Source organism: Pistacia vera, unplaced genomic scaffold, assembly GCF_008641045.1.
Source record: "Pistacia vera cultivar Batoury unplaced genomic scaffold, PisVer_v2 Contig344, whole genome shotgun sequence".
Taxonomy (NCBI): Eukaryota; Viridiplantae; Streptophyta; class Magnoliopsida; order Sapindales; family Anacardiaceae; genus Pistacia; species Pistacia vera.
Genome location: NW_022196162.1, coordinates 105,297 through 130,370, shown reverse-complemented (window position 1 = coordinate 130,370; position 25,074 = coordinate 105,297). Strand labels below are relative to the sequence as shown.

Here is a 25,074-nt window from a genome sequence, read left to right as displayed (position 1 = left end):
CATGTTATGCAATCAAATTTTGTAACTGTTATCTTTAATTTATTATTGAATATTTTAATTTATATATTAAAAGTGATTGTAAGGCATAAAGTGAATATATTTTGATATTTGATTAAAGATTAATAATTTATTATGTTTTATAAAGATACTTAATATTTTTAAGTAAATATTAATAATTCAAAATGGTCTCAGTAATATATCTCTCAATCTCTCTCTCTCTAATTAACATATTAAGTAATTATGTTTTAGTGCCAAATATAATCACCATAATTATGCAATTTTAAAAAAGGTCGTTAAATTATTAATTTTTGATATATTTATTGAATATTATAAAATTAATCACTATTGAACTCTTCAATAATGGAATAATATTTCCATTATGTGAAGTTTTATTATTTTTATTATTATTAGTGTAATGAATTATACCTAGAATGAATCATATTAATTTATTCTCAAACATAAATAAAATATATTATGTCACTATATATGTTAATTTAATAATTTGTAAATTAAATATAAATATTAACATATTAACATAATCTAATAGAAATTTGAACTCTTAATCTTAGATAAATGAAATCACAAGTCCAAAACTCCAAATTGTCCGATGTCAAATTTATTAAATTATTTATTTTTTTATTTTTTTGGAAGAGACTGATTAATGTTAAACACATTTATAATTAATATTGAAAATATTATATAACTGGTAACCCTTTGAATTGATTAAAAGAAAATATTAAAAAAAATCTAAATATATATATAAATATATATATATATATTATTATTTTATTATATATATCATATATATAATATATATATATATATATATATATATATTATATATATTGGTTGTTACAACTAACAATTAATCTCTCAAATTGACATATTTTCATACATAATTAGCTTTTATTTAAGTGGAAATAGTTTATAGTTATGTAGATAAAACTCAATCTATCCTAAAATATTATTGTAAATAAACTATAGTTTATAGGTATTGATTAATTGGTTCATAATCAAATGGCCTAATTTATTAATATTTAAAGTGCTTGATTGTATTTTTACTTTATTGAAATAGATTATTACAAACGTACAAATATATATTTAAAATCACCATTCATATTACATTTATATGTGATCAATATTTTTATTCGAATAAATGGTGTCTCTAACTCATAAAAATGACAATATCTCTTATGAATTATGATTGTGTATTTTTTTTTTAACTATACAATTATCTTACTTTTTAAAAAAAAAAAAAAATTTATGACTTAATAAGAAATAGAAAATGACCCACGGGATTAATCCCCATTCACAGGGAAATTCCCCCAAGGGCTACTTCACATTGGGGGAATTACCCGTGGTGGTTACTCCCCATCAGGGGAAAATTCCCTAGGGTAGTATCATACGAACATGACAAGGGATGGGGGAACATCTCATCTCATCGAGGATGGGGGTTCCCCGACAACCCCAACTTAGGTAAGGGTATGGTACGGATATTTCCCCAAGATCAGGTATGAGGAGGGGGACGGGGACCCATTCCTTGGCTCCAAACCGACTCGACCTGCGCCCATCTCTAATTGAATGGTCTTGTAAAAGTTTTATCACAACAATATATTTAAATAATAGAGAAATATAATGAAATCAGAAAAGTTGGAAAGACCATGCTAAAGTATAATAATATTTAATTAGGAAAAGACAATTCTTTAAATAATTATCAAGATTGTTTTAACATGTGTTTTAGAACAATATTAAAGATACTAGACAGCAAAATATTTATTTATTTATACTAGGTAATCATATTAAACAATCGAAAATTCAAGTGAATAACCGTCTCATATTCTAGAAATTAAAATAATTTTATTATAAAATTTAAAGATGTTAAAGTTTGATGTGGCTCTATACTTCAAAATAACTATTACACCCTAAATGTTTAGAACTTTCCTAAGTTTTTAAAGGGTAAATAATTAACTCACTATTCAAATATTAATTTTTATTAAAAGTAATGAAGAACAGGTTAACGTGACTTTTTGTCTTTTTCATTTGAAATTCCTCAAATGTAAATTGTAGACGAAATTTGGAGGGATCCAAATAGATATTTCAGCTAAGATTACATCAAATAATATTAGATTCTTAGGGTGGGCTAACATAAACAGTAATGCTAGACTATCGACTCAATTATCAACTTTGACATACCAACTCATAAAATTGAGTTAAATTTTGAGATTTAGATAATTGGGTCATCAATCAAAATCGATAGTTAGATAAGTAGTTTAACATTACTGAATATAAAATATGTTTACGCAGGGCAACATCAATATATATTGTTTTAAATATAATTGCATGCGTCAGCCGTCAAACATCAATACCAAGCAAATCTTTTCTCTTTCTCTCTTTTTATTTTAAAATATAATCGAAGCATATGCACTATCACAGAAAAAAATAATAATTACCCCATTTCAGAAAGTCTTTCTTTTAAAATATAGACTTTTCTAATCAATTGCCCAATAATTTCAAAAATTAATCAAAGAAAGACCAAAACACAAACGACATCTTACTGTTAATGATTTACCTGAATAAAGTAAAAGACTAGAGTACCTTTATTAATGAAGACTACAATTTTTTCCATTCTTGTTTTTTTCTTATTTGTCCCCCATATGTGTTTATTTTTACTTTTCTCCCCCCCTTTTTCTTCCCCCTTTCCCACCCACCTGAAAAACCTCCATAAACCCCCAAAAACAACCACAAAACACACTTCAACAACACGAAAAGAAAACTCCTCTACTCACCACAAAACTCATCATCATTCATCAACCATCTAAAACCCAACCAAAAACTCCTTATCTTGAAGAACCATATTAACAAACTCGTCCCTCACACAAAACCAATCCAAAAGTCCACCGTCAACCATTACAAAACCCATATCCATTACCTAAAGTAAAACTACCCTAAAATCCACTACAAACCTATTTAAATAATTATACTATTGAAATACAAAATGAAATGTTGATATTGTTTGCTTCGTTTAGCGAGATTACACAATTATGATAAATATTGTGTTCCTTTTATAATATTGTACTTTTATATAATAGGGCAATGTATACGCATGCAATACAAAAATTCAACAGAAAACAAATTCTTTCTATCCATTATCCCTTGGGCATACTCAAGCTATTCCCATTTGCCTCTCTTGTTTTCTCAAACTTTGACATCGTATAAGAGCAATCATTCTTATTTAGCTTCTGCTAATCCAACCACTTAGAGATGGTAATTGGCCCGATATTTTCGGGTGCCTTGCCCATCCCAAGGGTCGAGATTTACTTGATGTCAGTTGGGTTGGACATGGACATGGGACTTTTAGGGCCGACCTGGGTACAAGCTAAGCATGGGATAATTATCAGTCTTAGCCCGCCCCGGCCCGTACCCAAGGTTTTACTATAACTTTACCAATTACCTTATAATTTATATTTAATTATAGAATTGTCCTACATATACAGACCCATTTTTCCCTAAACCTAATCTCAGTCCATTCGAACCACTGCCCTAAACTAAACACACGACCTATTCGGCTATTCCATCTCCTGATCTCCATCACTAATTTTTTCATTCCCGTTATCATCGAATCTCGCCGTTGTTGATTCCTCTCGTCGTCACCGGTTTCATCTCGCCGTCACTCTCCAACTCCCAGCTAAATTCTTCTAATCTCTCTTATCAAATTTCTCTTTTAACTTCATTTTCATTGTGGGTTTGGAAACTTGCCCTTTGCAATCATGGGAGTGGGGTGGTTTGGTTTCGGAAGTTGTGTGGGCTGCTGGTTTGTGCTCCCTTTCACCACCACAAACAAACACCGCCCCGACCCCCCCACCCCCCCCCTCTCTTTTTTTTTCTCTTTTCTCGGACTTTTCATGTCGTGGTGTGTTGTTGTGTGGGTGATCCTGGGCAGTGGGTTTATGTTGATGGTTTGGTGGCTGGTTTTGGCCGATTACGGGTTTCCCCCCTCATTTTCTTGGTTTTTTCCGTGTCTCTAGGTTCAGGTCTGTTTGTCTGTAGTTTTGTGTTGTGTTGAGGTTTATTGGTGGTGTGTTGGTTGCTAGTATGGAGATTTTGAAGTGTGGTGGACAGGCTGTCGGTTGGGTAGTTTGGGGGGTGTGCCTTGGTCTGTAGGGGTGTGGTTGATGTTTCCTATTGTTTTGGCTTGCTGTGTTTGCTTTATTTCCAATCATCATGAAGCATTGCACTGAGTATTCATCTTTGAAAAACAGTCTGAACTAAAATGTATACATCTGGTAAATTATGTGAGGAAAATTTTTGTAGGTTAGGGAGAACCTAGACTAAAATTGTTTATGATAAATGGGCAAATCTATTTTCCTTTAACCGTAAATTAGCTGTTAATTAAAGATTTTAAGATTATTAGTTTTGCTTTAAAGTTTTTGGATGAATTAGTTGCTGAAATTTGTTTGCTCAAGTTATAATAGATTATTGTATGTTTAAATTTCTGGGCTCTTCTGATTAGGATTCTGTTTCAAAGCTAAAAATTAGTGGGTTTATTTCATACATCCCGTTATGCGATTGTTTAATATAAGAGAAATGCTAGGCTACGAAGAGAATACAAAGAAAAACATACAAAGATAATCCTACACTTAATCTTCATGATTATCTTTCTCTCTCTCTTTTTCCTTCTTTTAAGGGTATGATTTATCTTTGTATTCCTCTTGTAAGAGTAGCATTTCTCTTAATATAAAGCATGCCCTACCTTTTCGAAAACTATAAAAACCCCCTAAATTATTGAATACCTAAATTGTTAAAATTCCTCCTCTTATGGTCCTCTTATGCGGTTTTCAATAATATTAGGGAGTTTTTAATAGTTATACATTACTTAAATTGAAGATCTTGGATGTGTTAAGATTAAACATTTCCACATGGGGATGTATAAAATAAACCCTAAATTTCACTTAATGATTTGATTTTGTTGAACTTAACGAAGAATGATGCGATTGTTTAATATAAGAGAAATGCTAGGTTACAAAGAAGAATACAAAGAAAAACATACCAAGATAAATCCACTCTTATCTTCATGATTATCTTTCTCTCTCTCTTTTTCCCTCTTTTAAGAGAATGATTTATCTTGTGTGTTTGTCTTTGTATTCCTCTTTGAAGGTAGCATTTCTCTTAATATAAAGCATGCCCTACCTTTTCGAAAACTATAAAAACCCCTTATAATTATTGAATACCTTAAATTGTTAAAATTCCTCCTCTTATGGGGGTTTCAATAATTATAGGGGAGTTTTTAATAGTTTACATTAGCTTAAATTGAAGATCTTGGATGTGTTAAGATTAAACATTTCCACATGGGGATGTATAAAATAAACCCTAAATTTCCACTTAATGATTTGATTTTGTTGAGCTAAAAAGTGATTGGAATCTTTTTTCTTCATACAATAATCGATAAATGTATTCATTTTCTATCCTTTTTGTAAGTTTGTGAAGAGTTGAAATATATGTGGAAACTATTAGAAGAAACCGATGTCCTTATGTCCCTATTCTATTAAGTTAATTATGAATATGAGATTGTGTGGACATAAGTGTAAACTGTATCAGGAAATGGTCTTTGAATGAATTGAATACACCAAAATATAAAGTAAAAAAGCAAGAACATAAAAGAGCATCATGGGTGGATTTGCTTTATTTTCCAATCACTTCAAGCTTATAAAGAAGAGGTCCGTTCTAGGTTTCAACCATTGTATTGACATAATAATTCTCTGAATGTGTTTATTGATATTCATACGTTTCGTTCATTCCCTTAGGTTTCAACAAGTCAATTCAAAATTCTTTACTTGGTAAACGAAAAAGCTTAGACGAGGTCCACGAGGAGATCAATCTACCTTCTCAGTCATCGAAAAAATTGTTGACTTTGGATCCGATTGGAAGTAACCAAATTCAATCTCCAATTGCAGATACTGAGGAAGAAACACATGAAGAAGATGGTCCCTTTAATGATGTTTACGATAGTAGTAGTACTGTAAGGTCAAAATCAATTGTATGACAATATTTCAAGAAAGTTAAAGTTGATGGCAAGGACAAAGCAAAGTGTAACTATTGTCATAAACAACTTGTTGGTGGTTCTAAAAACGGGACAAGGCACTTGCATTCACATTATAAAATCTGTCCAAAGCAAAAGTGCAGAGATATAACACAGAAGATTCTGTCGATGACCGTGAGAGAGGATTAGTTTCAAAGTCACAATTGACCTTAACTCTGCATCATTTTGATCAAGAGTCGGTGAGGAAGGACCTTGCATTGATGATTGTTCTACATGAGTATCCTTTGAGCATGTTGATCATTACAGGTTTAGAAAATTTTGTAACAACATGCAACCGTTGTTCAAGGTTGTGAGTAGAAACACTATTAAGAAAGACATTTTCAAGATTTATGATGTAGAAAAAGAGAAGGCAATTAAATTGTTGAACAAAACTCGGAGTAGGATTGTTATCACTTTGGATTTGTGGACTGCCAACAACTAAAACAAAAGGTTATATGACGATCACAACACACTTTATCAACAACAACTGGGTCTTACAAAGTCGATTGATAAGGTATTATCTTTTAAGGTTTTATTATTTTTATTTTTTAATACAATTTTTGTAGTTATATTAATATTATTTTTTGTGTATAATTGATGTTTCAGATTTGTATATGTGCCTTGCCTACATATCATAGATGTGCTTGCTGCAGCGTTGATGGATTGCTTTTATGAGTGGAACATTGATAGAAAGTTGTTGACATTGATGCTTGATAACTGTTCCACCAATGATACAATTGTTGAAGATATCTTAAAGGAACTTAAATTGTTTCATATGCGTTGTTGTGCACATATTCTGAATCTAATTGTTCAAGATAGATTATAGGTGATTGGACAAGCAATTTGAAGAATCCGTGAGAGTGTTGCTTATTGGTTAGCATCGCCCAAAAGAGAGCAAATATTTGTTAAGCATCACATCAAGAAGGCATTGAAAGTATGAAGAAGTTGGCTCTTGACTGTAAGACTCATTGGAACTCAACATATTTAATGGTTGAAATTGCTTTCATTTACAAAGAAGTGTTTTTTCGTTTAAAGTTTCGTGAGCCACAATATAGATGTATGCCATCTGAGGAGGAATGGGAGTTGGCACAAACAAGTTTGTTCAAAGTTGAAAATATTTTATGTTCCCACAAACTTGTTTTCCGGAACAAAATATCCGATGGCTAATATTTATTTCCCAAAAGTTTGTGAAATTAGAATTGCATTGTCTAACTAGCTCAGAATTGAGAATGATTTGATAAGGAATGTGGCAACAAAAATGCATGAAAAATTTAGCAAGTATTGGGATGTGATTCACGGTGTCTTGGGGCTAGCGAGTGTTTTAGATCCTAAATACAAAATAAAATCGTTAGATTTTTCTTTTCCTCGGATCTATGGAGTTGATAGTAAAGATCATATTATGAGAATTCAAGGTTTTGTTCAGATTTATTTAGTCAGTACCAATCTAAGCAAGGAAGTAGTCAACATTCTTCTTCCAATGCATCTTCTTTTTAGATTGATATTCCTTATGTTGAGGAGGAGGGGTCTGTTAGTGACTTTGAGATGTATATTAAACAAGAATCAATGTTACCAAAGGAAAGTTAGAACTGGAATGTTACTTAGAGGATAAACTTTTGCCTAGGACTCTTGACTTTGACATATTGGTTTGGTGGAAGGCAAATGGGCCTAAATATCTAATCCTCTAGAATGCTGCTCGAGATATCCTTGCTATTCCTGTCTCCACAGTCACTTCTGAGTCTGTATTTAGCACGAGTGGGAAGATAGTAAGCCCACATCACAACAGACTTCATTCTAATACATTAGAGGCATTAATGTGTGCTCAGAATTGGTTATGGGTGGATATAAAAGGTGATTATATCAAAATTTTATTTCTTTAACATACCAGGATGCGTCTTTAATGTATATTTTGCATTCTTATTAGGTCAACAATTATACTCGACATTTTCTTATGACATTGATGAGGAAAAAGAGGAATTATAATGACGAAGAATAGGTATGCAATTGGTTAGATATTTAGTCTTTGATGTGTTGCATACTGTTTATGTATTTTATAATTGCAGAGTGGTGGACTTACCCGACTGGAGCTTTCAAAACTTAAGGAGACAACAGCTTAGAAATTTGTGATAGAGTTTAATGTTTGTTTTTGTTTAAATTTTAGTGTCTCAATTTGATTGTTGATCTCATGGTTATGTTATACTCTAAAAATTACATGGATGGATGCACTTTTAAATGGAAATTATATAAAAGGAAATGAGGGTGGAATGTTATTTAAAAATAAATTAATATTTAAAAGCTGTTTCTAAAATTAAAAATATAAAAAAATTGGAATTTATTTTATTTCAATATAATTTTAAGATTAATATTTAAAAATTGTTTCTAAAATTAAAAATATAAAAAAGGGTCGGGACTGGGATTACAAAAAGCTTGTTGGGCCGAGCTTGGGCATTACCCGTCAAGCTCATAACAGGCCTAAGCTAGGCATGGGTCTATGCCATAAGGGTCGGAACAGGCTTGGGCAAAAGGCCTTTCGGTCTTGGTCCGACCCATTGCCATCTCTACAACCACTCCAGTTTTTAGTTTTTTTTCCTGTAAAACACAAAGGCAATTGGTTAGAGAACTAAACCTCATAAAAATTTGGATGGATCTAAACCAGAACCTAAACCCCTTAGACCAAGAATAAGGCCTGAATAGCCCACACTCGGGGGCCCACAATGAGTTTGCAGAAAATCCAAAATCAGGCCCGCATTTGGATGGATCAAGTCTGGTCCACGAGACTCATGAATCTAGTCTGAATCCACCTCTTTACTTGTTTGTCTTTCCGAGTTACAATCCAAGTCAAACGGGTTCAAATCCCTAAACGGGTTCAAATCCATACCCGTTCACCTTTCAATTGGTTCCAACAACTAGCAATCGTTCAAAGTCAGGCAGTGTGTTGTATGTGTCAACATCAGACAGATCAGAACTCATTATCATCAAACAATCACTTATCGGTTCTGACAACTATGCTACATGGCACGTGATTTTTGGCAAGCACTAGTGATGAATGATAATGACAATTTTCTTGACGGAACCAACTTTCTGCCCATTGAAGTGCATCTTTCCCGACTAGAGCTGGGCAAGGGACCGGTCCCTTGTGGGCCCAGGCCTGGGCCTGGGACCGGTCCCAGGTCCATGAGAAAAACCAGGACTCGGACCAGGCCTTAGGCCTGGTCGGGACTTGTCCCATGGGCCTTGGACAATTTCATTTTTCCCCTCAATTTTTTTATATTTTGGGGGCAAAACAAAATTTTATAGGGGGTTTTTAGTATTTTTTAGGGGGTAAATTATAAATTTTATAAATTTTTTAGACCTGGAAGATTTTTTTTTTTTATAAATTTTGTAAAATTTTATTTTAGCCCTCGTAATTTATATCTATTTAAAATTAACAGGGAGTTTTATGTAATTTGGTAGGGGACTACATTGAAAAAATACAAATTTTTTTGGGCCCAGGCTTGGGACCGGTCCCATGCCCGGGCCTTGGAGGAGGGCCCGAGCCCTCTTCCTTAGGCCTGGTCCTGTTTTGGGACCAGGCCTCCTAGGTCCGGTCCTCTCAAGGACCGGTCCTAGGACCGGGTTTTAGAGCTGGGCTTTTGGGCCAGGTCCCAAATGCCCAGCTCTATTCCCGACACTAGAATCGCTACAACATGCTGGTCTAATCCTGGATTAGCAACTGCTTATCCCCAAAAGTGGCAGCCGACCTTCTGCCCACTAAGATTGTCATTGAGCTGTGGGCAAACATCAAATAGATGTATGGGAAATCGGACCTGTCCAAGACGTTCAATCTCTGGCAGCACCTTGTAGAAATCAAGCAAGGCAATTTGTCGGTTATAGCGTATTTTAACCGGATATTTGCCATTTGGAATGAACTGGATGCCGCTGAGGAGTCTCTGGACAAACCATCGAAAATATTGTGACAGTCCTAACGCATCAGAGATCGAGAACGCCTCATGTGGTTCTTGTTAGGACAAAACAAGACTTTTCAACCTTTTCGGACTTAGATTTTGGGCACATCTCCGCCACCACCACTTCTTCGGATTTTTCAACTTGCGGTTCAGGATGACAGTCAACGGCTGGTGTCTCCGAAGGGTGCTCGGGTTGGTGACGTAGCCATCTTTGATGCTTCGTAAACGGCTTTGTCGAATGGTGGAGCGACAGACATAGGAGAGCGGCTAGGGTTAGGATTCCACAACACACAAAATTACTCTCTTTTATATAAGAGCATGAGTGGACAGGATTTGTCCAAGCAATTGGATTGCCAGGAAGTAATATCTCTCTTGCACTCATCCAACAGCCCACAAGACACCAAGTCACACACCCATACAAATGGGCTTAGGTCAAATGGGTCTAACATTACTAGGTCTAGGTCATCCAAATCTAGAAAAGGAAAATTATTATGTGAATATTGCAAAAGGAAGAATCATAGCGGGACATTGCTGGAAATTACATAGGTGTCCCGGTGCATCCAACAATGACAAAACTGGAAACCCTTCAGTTTATCATTTAGCTAACACTATGCCTTCAGGGAACCAAATTTCGGCACCTATAATTAGTATGGAACAATACAATCAATTACTCCAAATGCTGAATCACATTCTATAGGAAAATATAATAGTATCCTATCTGAAATCTATTTCAAATGATGTTTAGATAATTGACTCAAGAGCTAGTGACCACATTATTTGCAACCCTAAATCTTTTTCCACCAATCATCTACCTACTAAATCATCTACTTTCTTACACATGCCAAACAGAAATTTCGCCTCAACCACTCACATAGGGATTGTCCATCTCACAGAGAAACTAACCCTTAGAAATGTCATGTTCATCTCTACCTTCCACTTTAATCTTATTTCCGTGTCAAAGATTTGCACAAATAATGATTGCCCATTGAAAAGCCTCCGTACTACCTGTGTATTTCAAGACCCTACGATTGGGAAACTAATGGGCTTAGGTAAAGCCCATCATGGTTTGTACTACTCAACACCTGTTTCTAGTGGATTTTCTGAAGTCCTTAAAGAGTTACCCACTTGTATTACATTAAATAACAAAAATTCTCATTATAATGCAAACATTAATAAAAAATCTTTTATTTTCCATAAAAAATTAGGTCATAGTGCTTCCATTCCCCAACCTCAATGTCCTATCTATCCTCTTGCAAAACAGTTTAGTAACCTTTCCTATAAGCACATCTTCTACTACACATCCATTTGTCTTAATCCCTCTCAATATCTAGGGTCCACATCAAACCCCTAATCATGATGGATCCAGATATTTTCTCACAATTGTAGATGATTTTTCTCGTAGGACATGAGTATTCCTTATGCAATCTAAAACTCAAACACTTACCCACTTCAATTTTTTTTTTTTTATCTATGGTCCAAACACATTTTCGTACATTAGTTCAACTTGTTTGAATTAATAATGCTTGAGATTTTTTTCAATCTCCAATGTTACTCCTTATTTTTTTTTCCCACAAAATTCTTCGTGCGAGTTCCTACACCTATACTCCATAACAAAATAAGGTGGTAGAACAGAACATCATTGCTAACTAGAAGTGGCTTGTGCCCTCAAACATCAAGCCAATATTCTTGTCTTTCTTTGGGTTGAATGTGTGGTCACAACTAGTCAATCACATGCTAACACGAGCTCTTGGTGTTAAGACCCCTTCAAGTGTTTGGATGTCTTTATTACTCCAATGTTATTAGTTCACATGACAAATTTAGCCCCCGTGCCACTCGATGTGTCTTCATGGGTTATCCAAAGTTACAAAAGGGATATAAGTTATATAATCCTAACGAAGCTAAGTTCTTGATCTGCCGAGATGTTGTCTTTCCTGAAGATAATTTTCCTTTTAAGGTCAACACCTTGTGCTCCACCTCACCCTCTTCACATTTGTCTGCCTTCTTGGAAGAGGATTATCCTGTATCATCAACCAAAAATCATTTCACCAAGCTTCATATGACTGACACTGGTGTCCCTACAGTAGAACCTGATACTCCTTTAATAGATCTAGGTACTCATCCAACCGCTGTTGATTCCCTTTCAGTATTTGCTAACTCACTCCAAGCAGAATCTCCTTTTGGCGACACTACTCCAGCATCTTCCATAATAGCTCATATTGTTCCTTCCTTAGAGATTGTAAAACCCTAACATGGCAAATACTTCTAGAGTTGAGGTGAATAGGAGTTAATGGAAATAAATCCAAAATAAAAATTCTAACTACCACGATGCATTAAAACAACCAACAATAATAAATGAAAGCATTAAATGTGCAAGAAATATTAAATGAGTTGAGAGAAAAAAGATGCTTAGAGCTTTATAGTGGTTCAGAGCTTTGATCAAGAGCTTTTTACATCAACTTCTTCAAGGCAACCTCCTTGAAGTTTTAATAGAATTGGATTTCGCCAATAAAATAGTTTAATAGGATTTTGCCTCTAGATTTATAGGATTTCACCTCTAATATGAATGAAAAATATGTTTGTGATTGTTTACCTCTAAGCTAGGTTGAGACATGCAATGGGTTTTGAATTTCTCTCTAAGGATACAAGTTTAAGTACAAATGAGAGAATAAATTTTTTATTCAAGATTGAGCTCTAAGGTTTCCAATAATGATGATTGATTGTTGCACTGTTCTCTCTCCCTCCGTCTTTCCCTTGTAATAACTCTCTCTATTTATGTCTTCACCAACCTTTGAAATAAATTAGAGTCATTGCTTCATTTAATGCACTGTTATTACTTTTTGCAAAACTATAGAACTCAGAGGAATGGGCATTCCCCTACCGAGTACAGGCGTTCATGACACCAACGATCATTTTTCTATGAAAATTAGGGTTTTGAATGGTCGTTCTCCTATCGCGAATAGGCGTTCCCCTACAAGAACGATCGTTCTTTCTTGGATCACTTAAGTCTAAAAATTCCAAACCATGAACAACTTCGAGGAATGGTGTCATTCCTTCTTGGAATGGCTTGATATTTTCTAGGAATGGGCGTTTGTCATGGTAGTTCAATTTTGACTTCAATTTCTCAAAACCTTGACTTGAGCTTGAATCTTCTAGGTCCAAAAATCTTGACTTGAGATGGAAGACACATTCTTCTTATGGAACAAGCGTTCCTCTTCAGATAGCAAAGGATGTCAAGACTCTAGAACTATGAATGATGTGATGGAACAACGTTGTTCATATGGAATGATCGTTTTGCTTCAAATTGCGAGTGAGTGTTAGCCTTTTCGAATAAGTCTTCAGTTATGCTCAGAACGACTTGATGGATCAGGGCATTAGATTTGGAACATATTGACTGCAAGTTGGCTTCTTTTTAGTTGATTGATGAACGAAATCATGCAACAATGTCATTTCTTCTTGGGATGCCTTAAGTTGGAGTTATTTTTAGTTAGAACTGAAAGAGAATGAGCGTTCTATCTACGAGAATGTGTGTTCCATCTAGAAAATTGCATTTCTGTTTTGAGGTTATGACTTATGTCATACCTTTGCACATTGTTAGTCCTTAAAATTCTTTTGATTAGTTTTGGCACATCAAAACATATAAGAGCTCAACAGAGATAGTCTCTAACAACAATCCTCCCGTCTCACTTGACCTCCCATTTGGACAGCTGACTACGTTTGTGCAACCATTCTGGCTCCCTTGTTGGGTACTACTTATCCCACATCTATTATGTCAGTTTTGATTGTCTTTCTCTTACACACAAGATTTGCATTAGCCAGATTTCTACCGACCAAGAGCCTTCCTACTACTCAGATGTTCTTGATTGGCACTAGACAATGACAACTGAAATTAATACCCTTGCTAACAATCATACCTTGGACCTGGTGCTCCGCCTTGCTTGGATGCCAATTGGTTGTAAGTGGGTGTACAAGATAATGTATCGCACCGATGGCTCCATTGAACGTTACAAAACCCGTCTGGTTGCTAAGGGCTTTACCTAACGTGAAAGATTTGATATTAGGAGATTTTTTCCCTAGTTTCCAAGCATGTCACTGTGCACGCCTTCTTCTCCGTTGCCTCTGCTTGTGGGTGGCCTTGCACCAAATGGACGTCAATAATGCATTTCTTCATGGAGATCTTCAATAAGAGATTTATATAGACCTTCCTCCGAGACTTTGTAGACAAGTGGAGAATAAAGTTTGTCATCAGTGAAAATCACCTTATGGCTTAAAACAAGCATTGCAACAATGGAATGTGAAATTTACAAAGGCATTCACAAGCATAGGCTTTAAACGGTTTAAACATGACAATGCACTCTTCTCTTGGTATCGAGGTAAATTTTTCATCACTCTCATAATATATGTTGATGACATCCTTTATCACAAGGAATGATAGAACAGACATCGAAACACTAAAAGAGCATCTCAATAATACCTTTCGTATAAAAAATCTAGGCGAATCAAAATATTTTTTGGGTACTAAAATTGAAAGATCACTAGTTGGTATATCTCTCAATCAGCATAAATATTTCTTAGAGCTCATATCAGACTCTAGATTTTCAGCATGTCAACCAAGTGTTGTTATTGTTAAACAAAATACCAAGCTTACCACCCAAGAGTATGATGATGAGATGGCGTCTTCAGAAGTAGATCCACCACTAAAAGATCCTTCACATTATCAATGACTTGTAGGACGTTTTATCTATCTTACGATGACACGACAATACATCAGCTATGTAGTACACATCCTTAGTCAGTTCATGCATGCACCAAAATAGTCTCACATGAATAAAAAATTGACACATAAATAACTATTCATACAACTATAAGAATAAAAATAGGGTTTATAGAGCAATCATAATTTTAGATTGAGAGAAACACAAGACAAGATGATGGTATATTAATTTATTATCATGTTAACATGGGAGAACATGATTAGGTACAATTAATTTAAGCAACCGTGATAAAACCGAGTGCAACTAGAATCCTGAGGTAAACTGAATATGAATGGATCTTCACTTTCCATTCCTACTTGTAACCCAACAAAATTAACTTAGGTTTTCTTTTTTACCAATAAAAATTAAAAGCCTTACATTGTTACATCAATATCTATATAAATAAAGAACAAAACTAGCTCTCAAAGCCCTAATTCATTCTCTCTTTTTCATTTTCTTTTTCTTCTTCCTCTAATGGAGACTCAAAGAGAAGAAAGGGAAGATGAGAAACTTGTTTCTAGGGGTGATGGTGGAGATGAGCTTTTTCAGAGTTATTGTCTATTGATTGTAGTGTTTGTAGCTTTCATCATCAACTGAGTGGGTTTATTTTATTTAATTTTTCAGTATCAATATCCAAATTCTTCAGTCATCAATTATTTTATTTATTTAACAACCGAGCTAACAAAAACAGTATATCTAAGTGAAATCGGTGATGACCCCATATTTTCTCACTTCTTTTACCTCAAAATGGAAACTTGGACATTATAGTATACTGCGATTCAGATTGGGGTACATGTCCAATGATAAGAAAATCATTCACTAGTTTTTGTGTAAAACTTGGAGGATCACTCATCTCATGGAAACCAAAAGAAAAAATCAGCAATGTCTCTTTCATCAGCAGAAGCCGAATAAAGCCATGGCTAAAACTACATGTGAGATCACCTGAATTTTTGAGCTACTAAAAGACCTAGAAGTGCAAATAAGAAAACCTGTTAGTTTGTACTGTGACAACAAGGCAGCTAACGACATTGTAGCAAATCCATTATTCTATGAAAGAAAATAGCATATAGAGATTGATTGCCACTTCGTCAGAGAAAAAATTCAGGAAGGCAAGATCAAAACTATGCACATTCGAACCTTGGAGCAGCCAGAGGATATTTTCACAAGACCATTATGTAGCAGACAACTTCAAGCTTATGACATATATAAACCACAAGCATGAGGGGTCAGGGGAGTGTTGAAATACAAAATGGAATGTTGATATTATGTTGTTTCATTTAGTGAGATTACACAATTATTTAATATTGTGTAACTTTATTTAGTGAGATTACACAATTATGATAATATTGTGTAACCTCATTTAGAGAGATTACACAATTATGATAATCTTGAATTCCTTGTATAGTTATTGTACTTTTGTATAAATAGGGCAATATATACAATACACAAATTCAATAGAAAACAAATTCTTTCTATTCTTTTATTCCTTGGGCATACCTAGGCTGTCTCCATTTGCCTTTCTTACCTTCTCAAACTTTGACATAAACAAAAAAAAAAATGTCGTGAAATATTTGGTCAAACACACAACCAATAGGTTTAATTAGAACACTCGAGGAAGGAACAACAAAGAATAAATATAGAAGAAAAGAGAAGACACACAAGATTTACGCGGTTCGACAATATGCCTAAGTCCACAAGACACAACACAAAAATATTTACTTCACTAGAACAAGAGTCACTAGAACAAGAGACAATTACACTATTAGGGATCTCTCTCTCTCTCTCTCTAGGAACTACCCACAACCTCTTAATGAAGTACTTGAGAAAAATTCAATATATTACCTATTTATAGTACTCTAATCCTAAGAATTTAAGAACCAGAAGTCTTCAAGGAATAGAAATTCTAAATAAATGTGTATACATAAAAGAAATAAATCTGACGTAAACAAGATTGTAATTTCTCATCATTCTAGGTGGAAAAGAATCCTAAGAAACAAGAATTTACATCCTATTAGGAAAAGAACTCCTAATCTAACACAAAACCCATCTTCAAATATCATACAATAAAACTCATATTCAAACATTTTCAAACCAAGGGAGAAGTTTATTATGGCTAAGGGAAGAGCTCATGGTGGCCAAGGGAGGAGCTCACTACAGCCACACGAGCTCCTTTTCTGGCGGCCAAGGGAGGTGCTTGCGCAATGTCATTTGGTAAGGGAGAAAGAGGGGAAGAAGAAAGAAAGAAAGAAAGAAAATGGGAGAAAGAGAGGAAGTAGAGAAAGAGAGAAGAACAAAGAAGATGAAGGAGAAAGAGAAAGAGAGGAAAAAGAAAAAGATGATAAAGAATGAAAAAAATAACGAATGGAGGGGAATTAAAGATATTAGGGTTTCAAAATATAAAAATGTGAAAAACTATTATGCCTTTCTTGACCTAACGTCCCATTAACGTCGTCAATGTGTTGTAGTGTCTTTGATTCATTTTTGAAACTGTTGGGGGCAAACTGAATAAAAATGTCATAATTTTCCAAAAACTGAGACTTTCTAAACTGTAGAGAGGTTATCATTTTTTCTCACACTATCATGAATTTTGGAGCTTTATTTGATCGAAAAATCAGTAAATAAAAAATGTCATAGAATTGTCTCTTTTCTCTCTTTCGAGAATTGAATTTTTTTAAGCATTAGAGATTTTAATTATTTCAAATATAAATAAAATAATAACTTTAAGTTTTATTTTATTAAAAAAAATTCAAAAATTTGGGATGCACTTTAAGATGTTAAAAAACTAAATAATATATAAATATTATTTTGACTTAAGCTATAGGATATTAAATTAAAAATTTTATTATCTAGTTAAAAATTTTAACTAAAATTCGGGACTTCAAAACTTAACGTAAACATTTGGCTATTTACTATCTTAATAGATTAGATGAAAGACCTGGCAAAATGGGTACTACATCTACGGGTCCATCCATACCCGAGTAATTTTTGCGGGTAAGGGTTAATATGTTTAGTGGGGGTGTTCAAAAAAATGCAAAAGGCGAACCGAACCGATAAATGAATCAGTAACAGAAGCAGTTTTTCGGTTATCCAAAAAACTAGTTTGGTTTCAGTTCAAAGAAATACAAAAACATATTTTCAGGTTTGGTTACTAGTTTACGGGATTATAAGAATCGGTTAACTGAAACTGGTTTATTATAAAAATCCTAAAATATAAAATAGAAACTATAAACCTTAAAGTAAATCCGCAATTCTATTTCATTCTCTCTTCTTTCATTCTTCGTTCTCCAGTAGCACAAACAAAGGCGAGCAGCTTCGTCATTCCTTCTCTGTCGTTCCTTCTTTAGTTTCATCCCCCTCATCAGCTTAGTCCCTCATCTTCTTCAGCTTCGTACCTTTCCAGATTCATCACAGATCACAAAGCATCCACCATTTTCTATAGATCACAAAACTTTGTCAGTCTTTGGGTAATTGATTTTTAATTTTGTAGCTTTGTTTATTTGCTTCTACATTTTGGTTCTGGTGAAAGAGTGAAGAAAGTTTGAGCTTTTTGTTCATGGGGTTAAATTATAAAAAAGATTGTTGTAGTGGTTGATGTCATAAGATAGTTTTACTTTTGTTGACGATTGCTTTCTTAAATTTGTAGAGGTTCTTGAGCAATGAAGAAAGGCTGATGCGGTGTGCTTTGATGTGATAGCACGGTATGCCTAGATGAGGGCATTGATGACCTTGGAGAATTTTATGGAGCAAGAAAGGCTTTTGCAGAATGGAATGCAAGGTTGGTGATTCTTTTTGTTTGTTGGAGATGATTGATTGATATTCTTGGGTGTTCTTATTGACTTTAATTTTGGATTTTGTAGTGCAATGGGTGGTTCTGTTCCTTTTGAGGAGGCCGTAGCTGCTAGACTTTCTTTGTTCAAACCTTCAATTTTGGATTTTTTAAGGCAATGGGCAATGAGTGATTTTTTATTGTTAAAGGGAAAACCGGTTAACCAGTTAACACGTTTTTCGGTTAACCGAAAAATTGATTTTTCCCTTAATTGGTTCGATTTCAGTTCAAGAAATTTCTTGATTTAGAACATTGGTTCGGTTTAAAAAAGCAGGAAACCGATTCGATTAACCGGTTATGATCACCCCTAATGTTTAGGACCTATGTGAATAGTACACAACTCGGCCCACCCATTTTTTTTTTTCTAGTGGGCCAAGTGGTACTCGCGAGTACCGGCAAAAAATTAAGAGAGAAAGGGGAAAACATTGCTAAGCCCCTAACTCCTCCAACCCAAGTCTCATCTCATTTCATCTCTAAGGGAAAGTCGTCGCCGTTGCACACCCTGACCCTCTCATCTCTCTCACAGTTTGTCACTGTCGCCAGCATCGGTCATCACCGATTATCCCCTCCAACCTTAACTCTCAAGTCAAGTTTGAATACTTTATTCCTCTTTAAGACTTAAACCTCTACTCAAAAACTCAAAGCTTTCCATTTCTTTCCTCTTCACTTTCTAGCTATTAAGCACCATCTCTCTCTTTGCGACATGGGTACAAAACCAGGAAATAAACTCCACAGCTATTGAAATACCAGGTCAATTGAACCTTCTTAGTAATATTCACTTGTACAAAACACTTAATAGCTTTCTTTCTTTAACTCAAATCTCTATTGTGTTTTACAGACATGGGTTTTGAAAGTTTCCATCCACTACTAAGGCTATAAGAAGAAAGTCAAGAAAGTTTCTAAGAGCATTAATGATGAAAATGTATTGATCTTTGCTTGAAGTTTGGTGAAATTGATGATGAAATTGTATTGGGTTTAGTTGTTAAGTATGTATGATTGGTGAAATTGAAAATGTTGTGCATAAAAAGTGAAAAAGGTAAAATTATGGCAGATTTGGGAAAAACGACTGACTTATGGGTTCACTCGTACCCTCATGACTAGGTATGGATTATGTATTTCCTTACTTGTTTACATTTTGGACCTGTTTTACCCGCACCCGTCTTTACCCGACCCGTGTCCGCCCTATTTACTCGTTTACTAGGTCTAGTAGATGAGTTGTGAAAGATTAGGGCCCCTTTGGTTCACTCTTTAAAATATTATTCTGGTTTTTCCAATAAAGTTAAATAGTAAAATTGGTCTTTGGTTCACATATCAATCCAAACAATTCAAAATATTACTCATAATATTTTTGACCGTTTCTGTCAAGTCTTTGTTAATAACTTTTTGATTATTTCTCCTAACTCCTACTGACATTTTTATTCCATCTTCTTCTCTTTATTTACTCCACCTATTCTCCACTAGAACACAACCATGAATCCCTTCCTCTCTCTCAGTCCGTCAACCAAGCACAAAGCACCCATTTTTCTTCTATTCTTCACTGAAAAGGCTTCCTACACTTTTTCTCTTACACCTTTAGAGACCATTTTCCCTTCTTCTTCTCCTTCTTCACTCAAAGTTTCAAACCCCTAGAAACCCATAGAAAAACTTCCTCCATTGCGATCTCTCTCTCCCTCCTTCCGACAACAAACCAATCTGCACTGATTGTGGGATTTTCCTCACAACTTTGTCACTCTCGTGAAGGCCATCTTAGTTCTCTCTTGTGTGCTCTCTCTCCTTCTGTCAAGCATCCTTCCTGCAATCAATTTCGTTTCAGATCCAGATGCAACCGAGCTCATCTCTTCGATTTCGTCCTCAACATCTCAGATTCAAAGCACATACGTAATTGTTAACCTTTTGTTTGTTTTTTAATTTTTTTTTTCTTTCATTTTTCCTTAGTATTTTTGCTATGTAAGTGAACGCTGCCTACATACCCATATATTCTTTGAGGCAAATACTTGATAGTTCATACTCTTCAAAAGAATGTATGTTGCTTCATGGAATCTTGGTTTTAAGCAAATGCATGTTAAAAAAATGGACATTCGTGTTGCATAGTTGCTCTACCCTTACTGTTAGGTGTGTCACATTGTTGTTGCTTTTAATTACTGATCAACACTTGCTTTTTCGGTGAGCGGCTAATTTTCTCTTTAATCTTTTGTTTTATATTCTCTTCTGTTGTGTTGGACAGATTAAGTTTAATTTGGGGGTGAGTACTTTGAGAATGAGATCTGGTCATTGTATAGTTCCCATTGCAAATTTTGGCTTCGCAATAACATGTAAATTTCTGATGTTGAGAAAATTGATTTCTAGCCATTAGCTTTTACAACTAATGGCAAAGCTTGGCCAAAGGTGATATGTTGTATATGTAAATGTCTGTTAGATTAGACCATTCATTCCATGGTGTACAATAATGTAGGAATTTACACTTGGAAGGTTGAGTATCACTTCAATTGAATGGTGGCCTTAAGACCAGTTTCATGCTTATTGCCTCCCCAGTATGTTTCAATTTTTTTGCCCCCATGTTATAGATTATTACAGAATGGTGGCTTTTCCGTTTGCACCAAATTATTTTATTTTCTTACAAAACTTTCTTTCTTTGAATCTATGTTATTGTTATTATTAGAGCTTGGACTTTTTTTTTCAATTAAAACGAGGTAAAGTAAACACTATATCCTTTGGACTAATTGTTATAAGTTTGCATATGGTGGTAAGATTTTCTTTAGAGCCATTAACATGACTTTTAGGTTATAATACTCTAATAGATGAACTAAATTTGAATGGTTAACAGAAGTGGGTGTTGGTTGGGGAGGTCTGATTTTTAAATCTTGCCAAGCCACATATCAGTGGTTGTTGATAACTCCAAGTTAAAGCAAAAGGCTGAAATTATTTGTCTAACTTATGTATTAATCATTTTGTAGGTTGATAACTCCAAGTTGATCGTAATAGCTACTTACAATGCTATGAACAAATGTACATGTCACTCAGCCCGCCGACGCAGAATTGATTATTACTTTTGACAGTGGAGGACGTTTTGACATTTTTTCGGAATTGGGTTACACAGTAGACCTTGTTGGTCTACCTTGACTGTAGTGTCCCTTGTTCTTTCCGTTGAAAGCAGCGTTGGGTCAAACGAGTTAATATTTTCTATCTGTTTTGTTTATAATGTTGTATGTTGCATATGTTCATATTGATATGTTTGCTTATTGTTACAATATTTCAATCCTGGTTGTTGTTCCCACCTTACTATTATTAGATGAGTGAGTCCGTTCAATGGACTACTGAACTCACCCATAGGTTTTTAGAACTGTTGGTTGAATGGGTGAAAATAGCCCACGGTACTATAATAAAATCTTCTGACCACAAGAGGATTAGTGAACAATTACAAAATGTAGCGAACAAGAAACAGGAAGTGTCACAGTTATCTTCTAAGTACCAACACTTGCCATCGACATACAAGTCTTGGCGTGCGCTAATAGAACATACGGGGTTTGGTTGAGATCACGAGTCCCAAACTCCAACATATCCTAAAGAGATGTGGGAAGAATATATAAAGGTAAACAACATTTTTTTTTTCCAATTCTTATAACACAGTAGTCAGTATGCATTTTTTTTTTTTTTTGGAAAATGTGAATTAATGTATGTCTATTTTCATTAACAGCAAAACCCTTGTGCGTAGCAATTCCTACATAAGGGACTTGTTGATAGGGAGTTATATGAGGTCATATTCAAGAAGCAAAATGCAACTAGCAGATTTGCTTACACATCTGCGTCTCAACCTACGACATCCAACATGGATTTTCTCAATCCTATTGAGGCAGACATGGATCCAGATGACTTCGATTCTGATCTAGATAGGTCAACTGGGGAAAAACAATCTAATAGGTTTAGAGATAGCAGATTCGTAAATAGGAGGAGAGACGTGCAGGGAAACCCATTATTGGGTGTGATTGGTCAGTTGGCAGAAGCTATTTCCAATAGGATTGGTTAGTTGGCGGAAGCTATTTCCAATAGGACTATGGGATCTGTAGCATCAAATCGCAGTGGTGGTGATAGGACCTAAGGGAACACAAGTGCTAGGATGGATTGATATTCCCTGGAAAATTGTCAGACAATTTTGGAAAGTATGCAACTTCCACCGCAACTATATTTGGATGTTGTGAAGTACTTAATTGCCAACCCATAGTGGCATCAGCTAATGGTGAACATATCACCGGAGATAAGGGAATTTCGGGTTTATAATGACTTCCGTATTATGTAGATGATGGTGTTTGACTTCCTTGTTGAACTTGTATTTTTCACTTGGTAGTCTTTATTTATTCCTTTGACATTTGAGATATTTTATATTTACTTTCTTCATATTAAAGACTTAACTTGCTTTGTTCTAAGAAACGATACACCATGTGTTGTTGTGCAATGTTTCATATATGTTGGATATGGTCAACTGATTTTAAAATTGAATGTTCTTTATACTTTGGTTAGTATTAAAAAAGTATGAACTAATGAACAAATTATTACAAATGGACATGTATAAATGGCGTCGTCTAGCCATACAAACCATAATCGAGATAATGAAAGTGAGGAAGTAGAGTTATATGTACATGCTGCAGCCGCATTGTGTGGGGCTATTGCATATGAAACAAAGTTCAGCATGCAAGGATGCCAACTTATACATACATCTGCATTAAATGGTCACGACTATATGGTGGAACTACTAAATGGTCATCATACAAGAATATACAATAAGTGTTGCATGAGCAAACGATGTTTTCAGACCTTATGTTATATATTGGCACAACAAGGCAAATTGCGAGTAACCAGGCACATGAGTATTGAAGAGTAAGTAATGATATTTTTGACAACAATTGGGAAAAATGCGTCAAATAGTGATTGTATGGAGGATTACCAACATTCCGGTGAGATAGTCTCTAGATATGTCCATGCAGTTTGTGATGCGATATTGGAGTTAACGTCAGACTTTATCAAGCCACCTGACTTCACTTATGTTCCATTGGAGATATCGACCAACCCAAACTACTACCCATTATTTAAGGTACTTAATTATTTTTAATTAGTTGGTAGTTAACTTCATTGTTTCATAATTGTTGTTCATCTTCACATATTACTAAAATGCAATTTTGTCGACAAGACTGTCTTGGAACGATTGATGGTACACATGTACGTGTGTGGACACCAGTTGAGGTAGCCGATACGTACCGAAATCGTAAAGGGGCATTATCGCAGAATGTGATGGCCGTCTGCGACTTTAATATGTTGTTCACATATGTTGTCACCGGCTAGGAAGGATTTGCCCATGATGCAAAGGTTCTAAATTCAGTTCTAGAAGATCCTGATTCGGGCTTTCCACATCCTCCTCCAGGTATAACTAACTTCTTTATATATTCTAGCTAAACTGTAAACATTTTTTTTATGATTCTTCAAATAACATTCAGCATTTCATTATAGGCAAATATTACTTAGTAGATGCAGGTTATGCGAACAGAGGTGGGTTCCTCGCCCCACATAGACGAGTTCCTTATCATGTTCCCGATGCGCGTTGTAACCTTTTTGAACCTATGGAGTTGTTTAATTACAGACATGCATCGCTTTGGAATGTTGTGGAGAGGACCTTTGGTGTTTTGAAAAAAAGGTTCCGCATTCTTGATGGCATGAACAATTACCCGTTAGAGAAGCAATTTAAAATTGTTATGACATGTTGTGTAATTCATAATTTTATCAGAAGGTTCGATATGAACGACCCTATCTTCCAAAAGTTTAATGCCGATGGAGTTTATGAGGAAGGAAATGGGACGGGTTCGAATCAACCAACTCTGCGTAATACAGACGACATGGGAATTGTGAGGGATAGCATAACTTATGCTATGTGGGCAGAACATGAGTCCATCTCGTATTGTTAACTGAATATTGGGGTACGAAGAATTCTGAGGGATGATTATTAGTAGCTTCGTATTATTAATTTAGATGTGTATTAATACCGTGTTTTTAAATGATATATTAGATTATTAGTAGTTGAAATTATTACGGAGAATTTGTTTTTAATTCAATGATAAAAAAATTACCAAACAACTAATTAATATTATTTAAATGTAAATTGAAAAGTTCAATAATCAAATAATAAATTTTTTAATAAAATGCATCAAAATATTCTATCTTAAAATCCTTTTTGAAAAAATATACTAAACAATTATTCATCAATTTATTTAACTCAAATATAATACATATTCAAATTCAAACCCTATTATATTAAATACAACTCAACTCAACTCAACTTTTTTCAAAAAAACCATTCTAAAAGGTGTCAAAATAGTGAATCAAATGGAGCCTGTAAACCCCGCGGTATTCTTCTGATGCCCTAAGGTATGAAATTTACCTTTTCAAGTAATTTTCTTTTTTTTGAATGGAAGGGTAAAATGGTCAATTTACATG

The 25,074-nt window shown here is 34.6% G+C and overlaps 1 protein-coding gene across 1 annotated transcript; it reads left to right on the top strand.

The window, feature by feature from the left end:
* The first annotated feature begins 23,473 nt into the window (after positions 1–23,473).
* On the top strand, positions 23,474–24,545 carry LOC116138791. Its single transcript, XM_031424462.1, has 3 exons — positions 23,474–23,680; positions 23,929–24,007; positions 24,094–24,545. Exons 1-3 carry the CDS (start codon positions 23,474–23,476, stop codon positions 24,543–24,545), a joined length of 738 nt encoding a protein of 245 aa, XP_031280322.1.
* The last annotated feature ends 529 nt before the right edge of the window (positions 24,546–25,074 follow it).